Raw genomic sequence first — 20,806 nt, 5'->3', positions numbered from 1 at the left:
ATTGGCGCTTGAAATGTTGAAAAGCTGTCAACTTCTGCCACGGGCAATGCCTGCAGACTGTGCCACTAGATTTAGCGACTTTTTAGACCCCCTTAGCGTCTTTTTTTTTTTTTAAGCGCCTAGAGACAAATCTAGCGACTTCTTGGATAAACTCCGATACTGCCGCATGAGCGTGAGGTTTTGCTTTACCAGCACGCGTTCTCTTTCTCTCTGCACTTGCTCTGTTCAGTGAGCAGCAGAGGAGCAGCACTTTCAGAAAAAAGATATTCGCTGCGTCCAAAATTGCATACTTCCCTACTATATAGAATGCGAAAAACAGTATGTGAGGCGAGTAGTATGTCCGAATACATAGTATTCGAAATACAGTAGGCGAGAAGTACCCGGATAACCTACTGCATTCCGCCCGAATTCTGCAGTACACATACCATGGACACTTCGGGCTCCAGGAGAGGAGAGAAAATGGCGGAAAGTGGAGACGTGGCGGATGTAGTGCGTCCGAATTCCATTCATACTACCCATATTCATACTATATAGAACGCACTGTTTTAACGGTCATGAAGTACGTTCAAATTTAAATGTAGTACCTACATTTACAGCAATTCTGTTGCTTCTAACTCTATTATACATGCAAGTGTAGCCGAAATCACAGAGCAGCCATTGTCTTAATCGAATGTGTATTTGATTTCATTAGACAATGTTGTGATTATAAATCAAGATTTTAGTTTAGAGTAGTATCTGGTTATAGTCTAGTCGAGAGCTGGTTATAGTCTTAATTATTGACCCTATTGTCAGACAACAGAAACAGTACAATATATCAACATATCTATGAAATATATCAATGAAAACCGTATCATTGAGAATTTGGCTGCATTAAAATGCAGTATGTGAGCACAGAGATGCACTTTCTATTGTAAAAAAAGACCCACAATTCAGTTCAGCAACGTTTAACGTCACTCCAATCAAAGTAAATGAGAGGCATTGATGCTGATGCCTGATATGGGAAGAATCTGCGGAATTTGAGCGGGCATTTGAAGAGTGCGGGCTACGAGCACAGTAATATATTGAAAGGTGAGAGACTTTTTGTTTCCGTACCAATTTTATGAAAATAACGATAGAATAATGGCACTGACATTAAACTTGACAGCAACAAATTATCGGACCGCAGATACTAAATCAGGACAGTGCGTTTTTTCAGACAGGCTTTGACATACAGAAGTGCCAACAGCTTCCACGCACGTTTCTAAAAATAAAAGTCTTCCACCATAAAACATTTAGAATTACGTTTTTCGTTGTTTCTTTGATTGTACACTCCCGCGACCCATTCAGAATGGTCGTGCGACCCACCAGTTGAGAAATACCGCTCTAGCGAACATTCTAAAATGATAAAATGGAAATTTCCCTTAACGATTTATATGTTTGCATAACTAAATGTTAAGAGAACAATCAAAAATACAATTTTCATAACTTAATGAGAACGTTAGAATTAGTTAACTGATTTAGCAAACATGAACTAAGAATGAACAATACTTCTACAGCATTTATTAATCTTTGTTAATTTCAACATTTACTAATGTATTATTAAAATCACAAGTTGTGTTTGTTTACATTATGCACTGTGAATGAATAACAATGAATGACTATTTTCTTTAAATAACATTAACAAAGATTAATAAATACTGTAGTGTTCATTGTTTTTTCATGTTAGTTAATACATTAACTTACATGAACTAACTGAACCTTATTGTAAAGTGTTACCTAACATTCTTAGAATTTTTGTTAGCCAAGTATTCATTTTCAGTTTTAAGTAAAATATTCACGGATATATAATAGAGAACATTTACAATATTAATAACATCAAGCTAATTGCATTACGTGTTTATGTTGCTTTATGGGCTAAATATTTGTTCTCTGGGAGTCTCTTTTGCTAACCTCTTAAATTAGCGTACATTTTATTTCATTGTTTTGTTCCGAAAAGAATTTCCTCCAAGTCGCTTGATTACAAATTTACACCACTCTCAATGCTTATTTTCTTTGCCAATAGGAGCCGAGTTATTATCCTTGGCCAGCCGCCAAGACCTCATTGCCTGCCAGTCAAAACAGTTTTCACATGCTCATGGGAAGCCCTACAATAACATCTTATCATCAGAAACGAGCACATAGGCAAGTATTTGGGCCACTTGGCTCCCCTGATGTAAGATAAACATTACGGGGTTCTCGGTAAACCTGCGAGCTGATTGAGTCTCAAGTCCTTAGCAACACAAGTGGAAATGTACACAGTGATATTTTCCACAAGTTGCACAGTCTCTATATATGTCCTATTATGTGCAAAATATCTTTTAAATGTCATTTAGAAGTTTTATTTGGCAATGTGTGCAAAAGCAGCAGAGTTTACAATGCCTACGGACACAATCCCAAGAGACCATCCCTGTTGTGTTTACATTGACGATATCTCCTGTATGCACTACTGGAACTGGCAGAAAATAGAATATTGTGTTCGATTTTCCCACCATAGTTCCTAAAGAATATATGAACTAAACACCTCTTGCTTATCTTAGATTTGTCTCCCTCTCTGCCAACAATAATGGCATGTTTGCACATTTCCTCTTCCCTCCGACAAGGGAGGACACTTTTGGGTCATCTAGATTTTCGCTTCTTAGAAATCATTTATGTGTTTGTACAGCTACTTTGTGACTTTTCACCTAAAACTTCTTTAACTGATTATTTATTTATTTATTTTTTGGCCTGTGTTTTATATTAGCTAAGGGAAATTACTGTTTATGGATATACCTTTTTTATTTCAAGTAACAAATGGTGTATTTACTTGTTTTTGGGATATTAGTTATTAACAGAAATTTTAGTATTAATAGTCTGCATTAATTAATATGTCTACTGTAAAGAATTTTACTAAAAACTTTTTTTTATCTAAATACAAAATATCACAAATAAATAAAATAATAATCATAATCATACACTAAACTACTAACTCAGAATTTTTTTTAATATATAAATATATATATTTTTTAAAATAATATATATATTAAATAAAAATAGTAAGTACTACAATGATTATTGGCTCTTTGGTGAATTGATTTGTTTCTCTTTTGTTAGTCACTTTGGATAAAAGCATCTGCTTAATGCATAAATGTAAATGCATAAATGATTAGGAAAAAATGTGTATATATAATATAATATAGTATATAAATAGTGTTTGCTTAATATTTTTCTCTGGTGCTCAACATTTACTTATTTATTGATTGATTGATTTAACAAACATACAGTTGAGGTCATAAGTTTACATACACCTTGCAAAATCTGGAAAATTGATTATTTTACCAAAACAAGAGATCATACTAAATGCATGCTTTTTTTTTTTTTTTTTTTTTAAACTGACCTGCATAAGATATTTCACATAAAAATACGTTTACAAATAGTCTGCAAGAGAAAATAATAGTTTCATTTTTAAAAATGACATTCAAATGTTTACATACACTTAATACTGTGTTGTACCTGAATGGTCCACAGCTAAATAGTTGTTTGATAGTTGTTCATGAGTCCCTTGTTTGTCCAGTTAAACTGGTTTTATTTTTAATACTTTTTAAAACTTTGGTTTTGAACTCTTTCCAATAATTACTGTATGATTTTTGAGATCCATCTTTCACACTGAGGACAGCTAAGGGACACATTTGCAACTATTACAGAAAGTTCAAACGCTTAATAATGCTTTAAAAAAATGCATTAAGAGCCAGGGGTGTAAACTTTTGAACAGAATAAAGAAGTGTACATTTTTCTTATTTTGCCTAAACATCATCTTTTTTATTTAGTACTGCCCTTCAGAAGATACTTACATGTTCCCCAGAAGACAAAATAAGTTAAATTTACCCTCATCTTTAAATTCCAAAAGTTTTCGCCCCCCGGCTCTTAAAGGGTTAGTTCGAGCATTTAAGACATTAAGTTGTATTCAATCCTTATCAGCACTATAGTGTATACACACTGACCCACACTGCGTTCACCTCCCTGGTCAGAGTTCTGGCCGCTGGAAGTTTTTCAAGAAAGTAGTCACGGTTAGTTTCCGGGGCCTCAAAACTGTGCGTTTTTACGTGAAAAAAATATATGTGTTTCAAAGCTTGATTAATTTACATCACAAAAAACACTCCTGACAAAAATCATACCTCAGTTTTAATCGGCACTATATTCTTTCCGTTTCCATCAATCCGCGCTGCATTAGGTTTTCTTGGTAAAATAATTAACATTTAGCAGATTATTTAAGGTGTATGTAATCTTTGGACTTCATCTGTTATATTCTTGAAATTACAATTGACTACTTCATTAAACACATCCTGTCAAATAAATCTGAGAAACCAAGCTTTTTCCCAGGAAGAGATTTAAAGTTGTAATACTTTGACAAGGTCTGAGGCATGCTTGAGATTGAAACTGAAGGGAGTTTTTTTGCTTAGTAGGAGCACCATTACACTCTTGAATGATTCAAAAGCAGCCGTTAACTGTCTGTGTTATTACACTGTTCCTTTTTTGATCCTTGCCTGTCCTACAGATTGCTTCAAATGTGTCAAGATTTGCTCCCAGTGTGAACTGAACTAGAAACCTCTATTAAATGGACGGGTGACGTAAAAGGGAGTGAGACATCCCAGAGACTATGTAGGCCGACTTGACATCTTGTGTTGTCATTTAATCTTAGGGGAAGGGATGTCTCTTATCACAGCTTTTAGCCTTTCTTTGTTGTAAATACTCAAATCTATTTTTGTTTTACCTCAGTTTTAATACATTTTGTCAAGGTCAGATTTGGATTTGGAAACTAAAAAGGCCTGCCAAATATTTCATTCAGACCACGGCCAACCTGACCCATAAAGAGAGGTTTTTTTTAACTTAAAAAAGGGGCATAGTGACTCATAGTAAATGATTTATTTATCTGTTATCATTGATCTGTTATTTAAATTTTAAGATTTTGTCCAAATGATAGGAAATAACATTGCAAGCAAGCAAACATCAAACTAACAAATAAATAAAATATGTCAATATACTAATTTTAATAAGGAGATTGTATATATGTTATAAACTTATATCTTCATTTACCCAGAGAATGTAACTATTTATGGGAAAATTATACAGTATGCTTTATAGGTAACATATTACTTTAAATTTAAGGCCAATATGTCATATATGTATGGGCTTTTAGACATTTGTTACACGTTACACATTTAAGTGCTATTCATCTGTCTATATGCATTTTACTTTTTTAATGTCTTATTTCTGAGTCTCAAGCCAGAGACCTCGAGGTAATAGTCCCACTGGCCCACTCTGTAATCTGTCCTAGTTGACAGTTGCTTGTAGTTCTAAACAATGTTTAAAAACACTTAAACCCCTCCAGGACTGCCGATGAATTACACCCAAAGTATCTAGGCAAATAAACAGTGAAGTAGTGGGTCTAGACATCTGCACAGTATTAAACTCTCACAGAGATGCGAAAAACAGCGATCTCTACCAAAGTCCACAGTACAACTTTTCTAGAAATGCAGTTTTTGTCTTTAAGTTAAGTTTGTTCGAAACAAAAGCCATGTTTGAAAAGCAGAAATTAATCATGTAATGTAATAATACTATATAAAGCATATAAAGAGTTTGAATCTATCCAACAGCACCGTAAAAGTGGATTGCTAATATAAACAAACGTTGACGGATGTTGTTTGAACGCGGTACGATGATGCAGCTAATTTAGCCTAAACACATGCTATACATGTCTATAGTCATATCTAAATCTATTTCTTAATAAATTTGTCTTATGTGTGACTTAAAGTATTGACTGTGTATGAGAGGATGCGAAAATACACGTTTTAATAAATGACACTGTTTGATTTGTCTGATCTAATTTGTCCTGAGGGGGGCGCCAAGAAACTATCAACACGCTGTTAAAGATAAATACTTTGTGTAAAATGACCTGCATAATCCTGGATTACTGTGCTGTGTCAGTGATTCCACCTGTCAACAAAAATAACAGACTGAGCCACAAAAGTCACTGTTTAATTAGAATGATAACTTTCTAGTTGTTATTTATCCATCTTCTCCTTACAAATTCAAAGCAGCAGTCAGAGCAAATGCATGACAGATTAAATTATCACATTTGTATTCTGGAAACTTGTGCATGACAACTTTGTTCCCCTCCTCCAATACAAGATTAGACCAAGTGCATGTGTCAAAACTGCTGGTCTTCTTCTTGAAGTATTGCATCTGTGACCAAAAGCTAAACATTTGCAGACAAAATGCCAGAGACACAAGAAACATTCAACCTCTCTCCTTTCTCCGAACTATTACTCATGGAGGAGTGCCAAAACACTCCAGTGAAACTCTCAGTGGAAGAACATTTCTGCTGCTTTCTAACAAATCTGCTTGATTGCACATCACTTGCCAAAGTGAACATGAGTTACACCAACCCGGGTCAGGAAATGACAAAAATACCAGTAGAAGGGCAAAAATAAATACCAGTAGAAGTTCAGAATCTGTCTGACATATATCTGTGTTTACGGCCTCAGAAGTGCATATAATATAAACATAAAGTGTTCTTTTATGGTCGGCAATGTAAAATGATATCTGAAAACACACAAAAATAGAACATTGCTAATACAAGCTGTACAATCTAACAAAGAAACGTCTTTAAAATGTATTTAAGCAGAGCATTTATTTATTTTTATTTATTTTATTAATTTATTAATTTATTAATTTATTATTTTTGAATGGCCCTAACTGACCAGAAGTTATTTTAGTTAAGTTGGAAAGACACACAAAAAATCCCTCATAAATACAAAAACTGCCTTTTAAAGAACATATATTACACGTCGTGAAATTTTTTTTTGACAAACACTAAGGCATGTCATTCAACACACTCTTCATCTCATGTCACAACTTCCTGCCTACAATGAGCTAACCGAACTGCATATCTTTCAGCTGAGATACTACTAGTGATTAACAAGGCTTTCTCATCTGTTTAACCTGTACTCAAACCCCACCCAAGCTTCCTCAGGGCCTTCAATGTGATCTTGATGGCCTGGCTCATCTGGCCTTTTCTCACTTCAGTTACAAATAAAAGTGTGTCAGAGTTTGTCTCAGTGCTTTCTCTGACGGTTTTCCTTGTTTAAAAGACCTAAAGGAGAAGACCAGCAGCCTGTGTATACAATACGTTTACAGAGAGTTAACAAGAATGACTATATTAGGTATTGTGAATGAACATGTCATGGTTTATGTGGAAGTAAATGTTAACCAAGATTAACAACTGGTATAATAGCTGTGCATTGTTCCGTGTGTATTGCATTACCGAAACTATTGCATAATGACAGTGTTACTTTAAAACTGATGATAACACATTCATGGTTCACTTGTGGCTTTTGCAAGAATTCAGTGAGGAACTATTTGTAGAATATAGAACACATATACTTTCTTTAAGAATTCCTCAGATGCCGATACTGAAAGCTTTGACTATCAAACTATCATCATTCAAACGACTCCCTCCCAGTCCTCATAGACTTTCATATCTTTATCTGCTGTCATATCAAAGTAGAATCACATTCTTGGCAGTCTCTGTGATGTTTCATCAAAGGAATTTTGTAAAGTCACATTGTAAAAAGTAAAATTCACTGCCTTTGAGAACTGTTATTGCCACCCCTATGACCCAACTAGGGCACTTGTATAGTTTATTTATAGAACTGGACTTAAGTGTAGACTTTGTAACATGCACTGATGTCTGGCCGATAATTTTTTTTTTTAACAGATAAGCCATGTTTTGATTGGCCAAGATGGTGTGATATGTTCCATATCACAATATGTACTATTACTAAACCATTAGCAATTGATATGTTATTATTTTGGCTGTGTTTATTTCAGTTCATGGAAAACCTTTTATTCTTAGTTTGTATTTAGCAAAATAACACTGCTGGAAATAGAAAGACTTTGCCTGTAACTAAATCGTGGAAGTTCAGGAGTTATCCATTTCTGGTAATGTGGTAAGTAGGCAATTATGCAGATTCCTGGACATTGCAGCTTCATGGATGTAAACACAGCTGCCAGGTGACACTTGTTTCTGGATTTTCATTCCAGAACAGTGTGTGTTTTTTAATGTAGACAGGAACATTGTATATAGCAGCTGGTTACAAAATCTACTAGACCAGAAGTAGATTTTAAATTAGGTTTTGGTAAAACAGCCTATGCTATATTCATTTACAGACCCTTGCGAAAGCATACATATCCTTCTTATGTTGCTGCCCTATGTTAAACTGCTTTAAATTACCTTTTTTTGACAATCATAAATCTACACTCTATACACCATAATGGCAAAGCTGTTTTTTAACATCTTTGCAAATATATTAAAAATAAAAATAAAAATTATTCCATTGCATAAATATTCATACCTTTATCTGGGACAGCTGAAATTCAGCTTAGGAGCATACATATTGCTTGTAGATGTTACTACACTTTGAGTGAAGTCAAGCTGTGGCAAATTCAATTGAATGGATAAGATTTGGAAAGGCACACATGTCTTAATAAAAGGCCTAATAGCTGAGAATGTATATCAGCGCAAAGACCAAGCTCTGAGGTTAAAAAAACTTCCTGTAGAGCTCAGAGACAGGATTGCATCAAGCAACACATCTGGGGAAGAGTTGAGAAAAAATCTGCTGCATTGAAGGTTCACAGAAGCATGTAGTCTCTGTTACCCTTAATGGAAGAAGTTTGAAACAACCCCAACTCTTCCTAGAGCTGGCCTCATAGCCAAACTGAACAATTGATGGAGAAGAATCTTGGCTAAAGTCGTGACCAATGACCTGATGGTAACTCTAGTTGAGCTCCATGCAGATGGCCATATATTTAAAAAAGCAACACTGCATGGATCTGGGCTTTATGGTGGTGTGACAAGACTCAATCCTCTCCTCAGTGAAATCACACATGAAAACACTGGGCAGAAGGTTTCCTATCTAACAGGGCAAAGACCCTAAGCACACAGAGTAGCTTATTGACAACTCTGTTAATGTCCTTAAATGGCCCAGCCAGAACCTGGGCTTGAACCCAATCAAACATTTCTGGAGTAACCAGAAAATGTCTGCCAGACCCTATCCAAGCTGACAGAGCTTGAAGAGGTGAGGCAAAGAATGGCAGATAATTGCCAAATGTTGATGTGCAAATCTCCTTTATGTAGTTGTAACAGTTCTGTTTTGCTTTGTCATTATGGCGTATGGAGTGTAGATTGATGTGAAAAAAACCCCCCCATCAACATAAGCAACGTAAAACATGGGGGGAAAAAATGAAGGGGTTTGAATACTTTTGCAAGGCACTGTAGCTGCTAGAAAATAAATAAATCATTTTGTTTTTTCAGAAGTTTATTGTATGATTTATACATATAGATAAGATATACATAAAAGATACTCTCTTTGTCACAAAGATATCCATATATCTAAAACATTATACAAAAAATATACAAGAATTGTACTAAACGTTGATTTCGCGTTATTGAGGTATGGTAGACATGAAAACAATAAATATGATTTTGTTTTGGTTTTCAAAAGCAATTACTCACAGTTAAAGCCGTTATATACAAATTAATGTTCAAGGAAATTTCAAAAAAAGGAGACAGTTTTAGGAAGAGGCCCGAATACCACTATTGCAGTTCTTTCTGGTTTCCCCAAACCTCAAATGATAAACAGGAAACTCTTACATAATCTATACATTCCCTGTTTATTTCTTAAATGCGGTATAGGTTTGCATCATTTAACTAGCTGTTTGAGGTGTCTACACTTGACTTACATTTTCTGGTGAGGAATGGAGAGGAGAGAAAAAAGACAGACATGTTTGATGAAGGCACCAATTTCAAGCTGAAAGAGGCTCATAGGTGTGGAAGTGAATGCCTTTAGAACAGGTGATCTTCATCACGGCTCCATTTAGGCTTTCATCTGTTATGATTCGCAGCATTCCTTCTGCAATCAGAGATGGTCTGTAGATATACACACAGACACAACAAAATCATATTTCACATTTTTGTCCCTCTGTAGCATGTTACATCAACATTTGAGCAAAGAATCTAGATTTTTAAAAAGCAAACATGCAAACAAGGCAATTCATTTTTGCGTTTTAAAATCAATGTTCTTGCCAAAAAAAACTTTTTCAAATCTTTTCTATGCTCTTGTTGACATACTGCAACTTCAATTAAAGAGTTAGTTCACTCCTGCATTACAATTTCTGGATAATTTACTTTCTCATGTCATCCAAGATGTCCACGTCTTTCTTTATTTCAGTCGAAAAAGGTTTTTTTAAGGAAAACATTCCAGGATTTTACTCCATATAGTGGACTTCAATAGGAATCAGCAGGTTGAAGGTCCAAATAGGTCCTCAAAAGCCTTACTTTCTTTTTGACTGAAGAAAGAAAGACATCAACATCTTGGATGACATAAGAGTGAGCAAATTATAAGGAAATTTTAATTCTGGAGTGAACTAATGCTTTAACTCATCCATCATGTGTCTACAGTGTGTTTGAGGAAGACACAACAAATATTTTAGTGTTGGAGAGGCATAAAAAATAAAATACTGTAAGGGATTTGTTGGGATTGAGGAGGTTGATTTGATTCCATTTTAAGTGCATGTCAAAAATCTTGCAAGCAAAACATACGGTTTAATCCATCTTTAGTCAGTGGGTGGTGCAAAATGAATATCTAGATTTTCCAGTAAAGGCGGGTTTAAAGATTTAAAAGCACTTTATCCAGGGGTGTCCAAACCTGGTCCTGGAGGGCCACTGTCCTGCAGAGTTTAGCTCCAAATTGCCTTAGCACACCTGCCTGAATGTAGTATGCCTAGTAAGACCTTGATTAGCAGGTTCAGGTGTGTTTAATTGGGGTTGGAGCTGAACCTTGCAGGACAGTGGCTCTCCAGGACACCCCTGACTTTATCCACTGATTATTTATTGGCAGCCTTAAAGGTCTGGACTGGAAACAGACTTCTGCTGTTATCTAGAAAACATTGTTGCTCTCTGCCTAAGCAAACTGTTTATTGAGGGGACTGAATATAACAAACAAAGCGAAACTACTAAGACAAACTAATAGAGAAGAAACTGAACTCTGCTTACTTAAGAACGCCATACTTGTCGATCCTCTGCTTGAATTCATCTTTGTACTTGACAAACTTGCCCATTGTTTCCTCATGCTCCACAGTGCGAAGGAGTGGGGTGTCCACGAAGGCTGGGCACAGTGTGTTGATCCTCACTCCATAATTGCCCTGTTCAGATGCGTCCTGCCGACAACAAAACGTGTCCAAACACGGTCAGCCTAAATTACACACACAGCGCAAAGAATGTGTCAACACACAGGACTGAGAGATCCTATCTGTGAGCAAACACAACTACTCTAGTTTCGGGGGGAAAGCTGGGCTGGGAAAACCACACTGGGTCAGCTGGTGGGGAATGGATTAACATTTGCTTACAGTAAACTTTACCTATGGTAAACTAGTGAGACAGGATTGATGTACTCACTGCAATGGCTCTTGAAAATCCAATCACCCCATGCTTTGTTGCTGTGTACACTGGCTGGTGAGGAGAATGAAGAAATGCTAGGAGGAAATGAAACAAATATTAATTCCATTATTTACTCACCTCATATTGTTCCTTGTATACCATTTTTTTTCATTAGTATGCAAATTAAAAAAAAATTACAGGAACTTTTGAGTATGACCATGTCTTTTAGGCTCCGAAAATGCACCATAAAAGTAGCATTCTGAAACCATCCCTGAGAAGTAGGTCAAAGTTTGAAAATGGTTATTTCAGAAGAATTCTTTCCCTTCATTGAGCTGTTATCTACAACTAAATTCAAGAAACCGATCAATGAATTAATTATTTCTTTGGACTGGTTCAACTCATTGGCTCAACAGTTCTCGATTTTCGGCTCACTGAAGAAGGAGATTATAAGGCAAGAATGACTAAAATTTCAAAAGCTGCATTTTAGATTTGCACAAAACTTTTTGCATTTTTTTTTTATAAATGTTGATAAACGCACTGCAAACTTACTTAGATTTTTTGTCTTGTTTCTTAAAATAAAGAAGGATTTTCAAGATGAGTAAAAATTATTGTCTTAATTATTATTAAGTCAAAATTAAGTGCGTTTTTGCTTGAAGCAAGCAAAATAATCTGCCAATGGGGTAAGAAAAATAATCTTGTTTTCTGTTTGAAATTACCCCATTGGCAGATTATTTTGCTTGTTCTAAGCAAAAACTCACTTAATTTTGACTTTGAAAACAAGTAAATATTTTTTACTCATCTAGAAAATCTTTTTTGATTTAATTGAAATTAATTTTTAGATATTTTGGCTGGAAACAAGAATATTTTCTGCAGTGCAAAGTTTTGCGAAATGACATTTCCATTAACTGATATGTGGTTGTGCGACTAAAACCCCAGCACCTTGTTAAGTTTACGTATATCACAGCCACCACACTAGCCATTATTTTTAATCAAATGAGACATATCCATCTTTAGAGAAGCAGCACGGATGCTTCTGAAACGTGCCGTGGCACCTCTTGTATAAACACAAGTATTGACTAGAGTGGCCGCATCGGAGCCGTAATGTGCCGCAGACGTCGTACAGTGTAAATAAGGGGTTATCCAAGCATTAATGGCAAGAAAAGACTCTTATACTTGAGAGCGGCCATGTATGAGGTGTTTCTTTGGAGATTATAGTACACTAAAGAATGATCATGTGACTTTAGTGTTGCCAAGTCTATGGTTTTTCCGCAGAATTGGGCTACTTTAACACTGTTGCTGTGGGTTGCTTGTCATGTCTGCGGGTTGAAGCGACCCCAGTAACTTGATATTTATTCCCTGGAATGTGAATTTTACCAGGGAACCTCATAAAAAAAGTGTAATTTAACCAACAGTGCTTGATTTTTAACAGGGGACCCCCTCGAAACACGATTGGGCTAGACTTAGTAGCAATTGGGCGGGATTTGTTGTGAAAACATGGCAACCCTGTGTAACTTTTACATACGAAAGGTGACCTGTAAATGCGAAAACTGTTTCCATTGCAGTTTTGCGATATATTCCTTTTTCGAATTGGCTGGAAAACGCTCACCTCATGTGAGTGTAAAAGCTTTTTGCGATATATGGGAGTTTTTGTGAAATTGACGTGTTTCCATTGGCCGTATTTTCAATTTGCACAATTTAAATGGTAATAGAAACGCAGCTAATGTGTTCCTTGTTTGAGCCATATGCATGATGCTTTTTTCCCCAACATTTTTGAAAAGACATGTTCACTATTCACTTTATGTGGAAAAGAGCTGCGTGAAGATTCTTCAGAATATCTCATTTTTGTCCATAGATGAAAGAAAGTCAGATATGTTTGAAATATTTTGGAACAATATTAGTTCATGTCATTATAATTCCAGTTGACTGAATGAAGGGTTTTGTAATCAGGGCTATGGCACTAGAGTCTGTTATTTGAAAGAGTGAGGTTTTCATCTTATTGAGACTGTAGCAAAACGAAGCCTGTGAATGATTTCCAATACCTTCGTCATGGAAAATCTCAGAATCTTCCAAGGCTGAGGATTTCTTTTTTAATTCACGCATGAAAATCCTAATAGCTCTTGAGTCTGTTTAAAGTGAAACAGCTCTTTGGAAACATAAAGAGCTGAGAACAATTTCCTAAACTAATGCTTTAATCTTTATAGGGCAGTTTGGTGCTTTATGAACCAATATAAAAATAAAACCTGTATTTTGCCCTATTGTCTTGTTAAAATATATTATACCTACACAGCATTGAATTTATACTTTATCTTATGTGGAAAGCTATTGGAAAAGTTAAACGGAACAATGTTTCCTGTAGCGTTGAGGCTTTGTTATAATAAACAACATTTACAAGCTGCATCAAACCGAGGCAGCCAAGGACGCCAGGGGCAAATAGCTGAGACAGTATTTACAATTAAACAGCTCTTGTGTGTTCTGGATGAACAATTCTAAGCACAACATTAATGCACATGCAGTAAATAACCCACTTTTTGCACAAAAGAAGGCTCTGTTTCCCATTCTGGCTGTATTAACGTCTTAAAGAGAGTCATCAAGTTTTCTTGTCTGTAAACATTTTAATTAAGGGCTAAGATCATTATAAAACCTAAACCAAACAATGAGGTCATCCTTAAAAGACATGTTTTCATTCAGGATGGTTACGTATTGCTACATAAATCCACCAGCTTTCTCCCTATATTCTCTAAAACTAGGTCCTAGACATAAGATTACTTTTGTAGACTGTTCTACTTATCTGTTCTGTGAAACAGATTTTAATTATATAATTTATATTGTATTCATAATGTTCTATTTTTAGCTACATCTTGTCTGTTTAATTTATAGCATTTGCTACTTGTGAATATAAAACTATCTCGGGGCAGCCTAGCTCATTTTTCCACAGAGCTCTTCATGGCAAAAATGAGAACAAGTACAGGTACAAGACAAAATATTTATTAAAAAGGAATTTATCTATTATTTCCAAATTTTTGGTGAATAACTTGGATATTCTGTAAACCTTAATACTAATTCAATGCTGTCTGAGTTAAAGGGGCAGCCTATATTTAACTTCTTATAGGAATAGTTCACCCAAAAAATACCCTCAGGCCATCCGAGATGTAGATGAGTTTGTTTCTTCATCAGAGCATATTTGACGAAATTTAGCATTACATCAATTAGTAAATGGGTGCCGTCAGAATGTAAGTTCAAACAGTTGAGTAATTTACAAAGTAATTCATATGATTCCAGTCTGTTAATTAAGGTCTTGTAAAGTAAAAAGCAAAACTTAAAAAAAAGTCCATTGTTAAGGCATTTTAACTTTAAACTGTTACTTCTGACTAAATCATTAGTCCATAATCCATATTAACGCTCCTCACACCTCAAAATTCACCAATATATTTGTTTAGAACTGTTTTGCACTGTTTTAGACAATGTTTTTTTCTGACTGTAGAAAGCAATACAGGCCTATTATTGACAGAGGACATGCAATGGATGGATTTTCTTATTACAAAAACTGTTTTTTGCTTCACAAGACATTAATTGATGAACTGGAGTCATGTACAGTTGAAGTCAAAAGTTTACATACACTTTGCAGAATCTGCTAAACGTTAATTATTTTACCAAAATAAGAGGGATTACACAAAATGTATTTTAAATGTAATTTAGATATTTGACATAGAAGACGTTTACATATAGTCCACAAGACAAAAATAGCTGAATTTGTTAAAATGACCCTGTTTAAAAGTCTTAATACTGTGTTGTTACCTGAATGATCCACAGCTGTGTTTTTCTTTTTGTTTAGTGATACTTGTTCACGAGTCCCTTGTTTGTCCTAAACAGTCAAACTGCCGGTGTTCTTCAGAAAAATCATTCAGGTCCCACCAATTCTTTGGTTTTTCTTTTTGTGTATTGGAACCCTTTCCAGTAATGGCTATATGATTTTGAGATCCATCTTTTCACACTGAGGACAACTGAGGGACTCATATGCAACTATTATAGAAGGTTCTAGTGCTCACTGATGCTCCAGAAGGAAAAACAATGCATTAAAGATTGTATCAGCGATTTCAAGCCTGAAACATAAAGTGTCAAATTCAGCTGACCTTTCTTCACGATCCGCTCGCTGCCTGCCCCATAAATCGACTGTAAAAAAAAAACGCGTCTCTCTGGTCAGCCTAGGGTCTGAGATATGCCAAAAAAAAAAAAAAACAATCGGTGCTATCAACTATTCCACAGAAAAACAAACAGTGTTTCGACCAATCAGGATCAGGGGGTTGGTGTTATGGACTTTCGCTCAGACCCTAGGTTGACCAGAGAGACACGTTTTTTTTTTTTTTGATTTATGGGGCAGGCAGCGAAATCAATCAAGCAAATCAATCTCCAGAAACTAAATTCCATTAATGTCGTCAGAAAGTGAGAGTTGTTCGACTCACAAAGAGGGGTAATCACCTGTGTTACATTAGTTAAAGAAACCTGAGAGGCAGTGAGGGAAATAAACCATCCTTTATCCCATCTTTCGGTCAAATGAAAAGGCTGTTTCAAATCTAAAGTCTAAAAACCTGTCTGAAGCGTGAAGGGGTTATAACAAGATCACTGTAAGCCACGTACCATTCATCATCCTCTGTGTGCACACACACATATATATATATATACAAAATAATATTCATATCTTCAAAACAGAGCCAAGAATCAGTTTATCTATGTCTCAACAGCTCAAAACACAGGTACATGATGGCAGATAGATAACCTTATAATAGTTATGCTGCTGATTTAAGATTCCAGGGATTTTTGGCATCTTCTGGGGTGCTTAAGTAAAAAGCCGGTGCTATTTTTCAGTGGGAACTTGTATTTGCTATTGTTTGAATAGTCACAAAGGCAGAGAAAGATAGGGTTATACAATATTAAAGTAAGGTATACGGTGAACAAATGTCCTCTTTTTTTCTAGACTTGTCTTGGCTGGTATTCATAAATTACCTAAAATGTCTAGGTTTTGGCTTTGTTTTCCTATTGTTTTCATACTTGCTGAAGCTAATGACTTAAAATAGTTTGAATAATAGCATGCTGGCATTATACATCGACCCATCGTGATGTGCGAGAAAGTAGGAGCTACAGAGAACGGTCAAAGCAAATCAAGTACAAGTACATATAATGTATGAGGAGTTTTGAGAACACGTCTATAGGAACATAAAGGTCAAAACCTGGACATTTTAGGCAATTCAGAAATCCTGGTCAGGACATGTCTGGAAAAACGAGGACACATGGTCACATAAGGAGTGTTCCAGTAATGTAATGTAATGTTTTCTTAGGTTTTTGTTTACTTTATGCTTGATTCTAATTTGATGCAGTGGTCTTGGACTTAATACTGACACATACTGGCTGCATTAAGTTTGTTTAACTGCTGCCCATCACATTAAAACGTTGTGTTCATTGTGTAGTCAACATGCTATCATCCAGGAGGGGGCGACCCGCTTCATGTAGAATAAAACTGCTTATTCATCTCATGTGAGTGTATTTCTAAGCAATTTAAAGTTTATTTTAAGTAGGGCTGCCCCCTAATAGTTGACTAACTGTTAGTTGACGAGAAGAGGCTTGGTCAACCAAAATCTTTTTAGTTGCTTAGTCACCAAAAAATAAAACAATCACGCAGTCTGTGATGGACAGACCGTTAGCAGCTGGTCTATGTGGTAATGCAGTACATCTGGCAGGACATAATCGACCTTCATCATTCATCGACCTCAAATATGGCTTATCATCTGAAATACGTTAGTAGCAGCAATTTTACGCGGTTGCTCAGTGCAATGTTAACATAGTAAAATATGCGCTATTCAAGTGTCTGTGCAGAGTGTGGAAGCTGAATAGAAGCACGCTTATGCTGCATGACAGATGGAGACGCCGGTGCGGTCACTTGCTCTTAAAATACTCCATTTTTGGTCATACAGATAGTAATACATCTTTCGAAACTGTAAAGACTCTTCGTTTATTTGTCTGCGCTCAGAATGACAACAAAACATTGCACTTTTGTAAAATAATGTAAGCACTTTCTGCCATCTCGGTTTCTGTGTACTTGAGTGCGAAACTCTGGAACTCTGTCTATACTTGCCTTACAGACATGAAAAATATAGAGAGAGAGTCTACTTTCAAATGAATCAATTCAAATAAATATTCTCAGATTATGTAATCTGTATGATAAATACAGGCACATCCACTACTGCAGAGCCGACTTCATCTCTTAAAACGAAAACGAAGAAAATGAATTATTAAAATGTTAATCCAGCTTCCTTACTGTTTTTTCTTGACACATTCATAATCATTACTTCTGCCGGTACTGTGGCAAGCTTTATGAGTGTGCTTGAGCATTTATTAGACTATTAAAGGCAATTAAAGGCTTATTATTATGATTTACATGGTTTAATAATAAACGTGTAATAAGTGGACTAATGCTTAAAATTAACGAGATGTCGACCAGAGAATCTTTAGCCGAGGGCAGCCCTAATTTTAAGTGATATTAATTTATTTTTATGTACAACTAAAAGTACAAAACAAGATGCAAAATACGTACCGGCTTGTACATTTTGTGACATATTCCAAGTGAAAAGTCCACTGAGTGGCACTAAAAGAGTGTTGTTGTTTTTTCCCCCGGAACAGATTAATGTACATATGGTACGTTTTATGTGACGTTGGTTTTGTACGTGTCACCGCAGTCCTGACTTGAAATGTCCCATGAGTGTCGCTATAACTCTGTGACATTTTAAAATAACAAACCATCTGTACTACACCTAAACCTACCTGATACTATGAACAAAGGCGAATGTGACATAAAACCGCAATCGTTTTCATACTTGCTGAAGCTAATGACTTAAAATAGTTTGAATAATAGCATGCTGGCATTATACATCGACCCATCGTGATGTGCGAGACTCTGTGACATTTTAAAATAACAAACCATCTGTACTACACCTAAACCTACCTGATACTATGAACAAAAGCGAATGTGACATAAAACCGCAATCGCAAGTATAGCTTGTTTTTCGATCTCTTATCTTTCAGCTGTTTCATTGTGAGTCATGTTTTTCACAGGATTTATACCCAAGGATTTGCCCAGAAAGGCAAACATATGCATTGTAGGCATTTTGCATGTAGGTATTTTGCATCTTGCGAAAAAGTTCCCACATCAGGTACGTTTTCGTCAGCCAAAAACGGCTTTTTAAAAAGCAGACACTTTGTAGGTTAAAGTGTCTACATTGTGCAAGCTATTATGACTCTGATGTTTTATTTGCTTTATGCTCTCCTGTTGCTTGGTTCATAAGAGTTCATTTAAAACTGCATTCTTAAAGAAAAGGTGTGTCCTAATGACCTGTTTTGTACTCTTTTGCATCTTAATCATCAAGGCAGTCATTTTTTTTTCTTCAGTAAATGCACAGTATTAATTATGCAATTTATTAACGCCTATTTAGGCATAATAATTGCGCATGTGTCATTTTTCAACTGTAGGTACAGATCCTTGGCAACTGAGACAACAGCAGCACTTATAACCGGGTCAGATATGTTTACTTTGGTGTGAGCAAATATTTAACACATTCTATAGTTTGCAAATGACCAAAAAATACTGTAATGTAACCCTCTCTACAGGCTACAAAACATTTAGGCTAACTTCAAAACATGCACATATGTAGGACAAATGATAAAGCTATCAGTATCTTACCTGCCATAGATGAAACGTTGATAATAACCCCTCCTTCTTTTTCGTACTCTTTACTCATGTGTTCCAGCGCTAAATACGTCCCCTGTATGACAGATGTCTGAGGAAGACAACAGTTGTGTGAAACGGCTAGCATATAGTGAACAGATGTTTTCTATGAGAGTGAGATTATGTTGACATTGGCCTGCTATTATGAACAAACACATTATTATACTACAATTTTAAAGATCTGTAGATTATTTTATACAATGCATGTAGGCCTACAAGTGCCATATAATTGTGTTCCTTCTACTTCAAGTGCTATTGTGAAATTTTTTGGACTAGAAGCAGGGGGTGGAGTATTTTTTTTTTTTTTTTTACTGAATTTGAACTCCTATCCTGAAGTGTGGTTGAATGTTGTGCCCTAAAGCACGAAACGTGATCCACTCTTAGCTGTGTAAATCATGAGATGTGTTCAATGAAATGAGGTTGGATTTCAAGCATAATGATTTTTAACTCACCAAATTTACTTCAATGGTCTTTTCCCAGTCCTTCTCATTGTTGATTCCAGCATTATTGATGACAATATCCAGCCGACCAAACTTCTCCACTGTATTTTGAAAGGCATCTAATGAAAGAAAATGCAGCAGGGGTTTCATATGTTGCTAATAATTAATAACAATGCTGCAATAGTGCCACTTTTGACAGCAGGACAAAGTGGCTGTGTATTAAAACCAAATGAGCAGTCCAGCTAGTCAGTTCACTCCGGTTTGAAACACAGCCAGTGTCAGCCTGCATGTGCCCTTACCTGACTTGCAGCTGCAGCATTCCACAAAGAAACATTTAATTAAACTCTATGGTAAGTGTCTTTAGAAACAAGTTTAACAGGAATGAACAATCCCTTCACCGCCGACCCATAAACTCTTGTCTTGGAGAAATAAAGGAACCCAACAAAAGGCTAAACTAAACATTTGATAGTGTTAAAACTAGTGTTTAAACCCAGTAACATTCCTCGATGATGACCTGAGGGCCTATGAATGCATAGTATGACCTAATTAACTTCATAAACAATGAGACATTGTTTAGGAACAAGATGCGCTGCACATACAGGTGCGCAATATAAAGTGGATAATAGTTTCGTTCTAAGAAATCTATTTCAAACTGCCAGATTAGAAACTAAACGTTCTAAGTAAAAGGCTAAGTATAAAAATTACAATTTTACCTCTAAGTTTTCCCGCGTCAGTCACGTCACACTGGATAAAAATACAGTTATCCTCTCCAAACTTGCCATCTAGATCACTTTTACATTCCTCTCCCACAGATTGGTTCAGGTCTACCAGTGCAACCTGAATTTTCAAAAAGTACATTAACAACGTAATGCTAAAACAAATAAATAAATGAAAACGCATAATTGCCCCAAACAGGCAAATAAACTAGTTTTCCCAACAGTTAATTGGATACATCCTCAATGTCCATTTTAAAAAAGAAATTTGACAAAGCGAAACCTTCGCCCCACTCTCCAGGAGATGTTCCACCACGGCTCTTCCGATGCCTTGCGCGCCGCCGGTGACCAGAGCGACTTTCCCGTGGAGACTCATGCTGCTCACCGC

At 35.8% G+C, this 20,806-nt stretch overlaps 1 protein-coding gene across 2 annotated transcripts; it reads right to left on the bottom strand.

Moving 5' to 3' along the window:
* Nucleotides 1–9,409: 9,409 nt before the first annotated feature.
* On the bottom strand, nucleotides 9,410–20,794 carry hpgd (15-hydroxyprostaglandin dehydrogenase). Of its 2 annotated transcripts, XM_073842766.1 has the most exons (7): nucleotides 20,702–20,794; nucleotides 20,419–20,542; nucleotides 19,718–19,824; nucleotides 19,221–19,317; nucleotides 11,510–11,586; nucleotides 11,108–11,271; nucleotides 9,410–9,982 (listed from the first exon to the last, which is right to left on the bottom strand). In XM_073842766.1, exons 1-7 carry the CDS (start codon nucleotides 20,792–20,794, stop codon nucleotides 9,859–9,861), a joined length of 786 nt encoding a protein of 261 aa, XP_073698867.1. In that variant the 3' UTR covers nucleotides 9,410–9,858. The 2 variants fall into 2 exon arrangements, with proteins under 2 accessions (XP_073698867.1, XP_073698868.1); XM_073842767.1 differs by lacking the exon at nucleotides 9,410–9,982 and having other exon boundaries at nucleotides 11,114–11,306.
* Between the last annotated feature and the right edge of the window lie 12 nt (nucleotides 20,795–20,806).

The sequence above is a fragment of the Garra rufa genome, chromosome 6 (genome assembly GCF_049309525.1).
Source record: "Garra rufa chromosome 6, GarRuf1.0, whole genome shotgun sequence".
NCBI classification, from domain to species: Eukaryota; Metazoa; Chordata; class Actinopteri; order Cypriniformes; family Cyprinidae; genus Garra; species Garra rufa.
Note: the sequence above shows the minus strand (reverse complement) of the source record. Positions and strands in the feature narration are given on the sequence as shown.

What these genes read in the sequence shown, in the direction of transcription:
- hpgd (XM_073842766.1), bottom strand. Translation starts at nt 20,794, where the DNA reads ATGAGTCTCCACGGGAAAGTCGCTCTGGTCACCGGCGGCGCGCAAGGC. An exon ending in AGACCATTGAAGTAAATTTG is followed by an intron (nt 19,318 to 19,717) that starts GTGAGTTAAAAA and finishes TGTCTTCCTCAG; the next exon opens with ACATCTGTCATACAGGGGAC. An exon ending in GATTTTCAAGAGCCATTGCA is followed by an intron (nt 11,272 to 11,509) that starts GTGAGTACATCA and finishes TGTTGTCGGCAG; the next exon opens with GACGCATCTGAACAGGGCAA.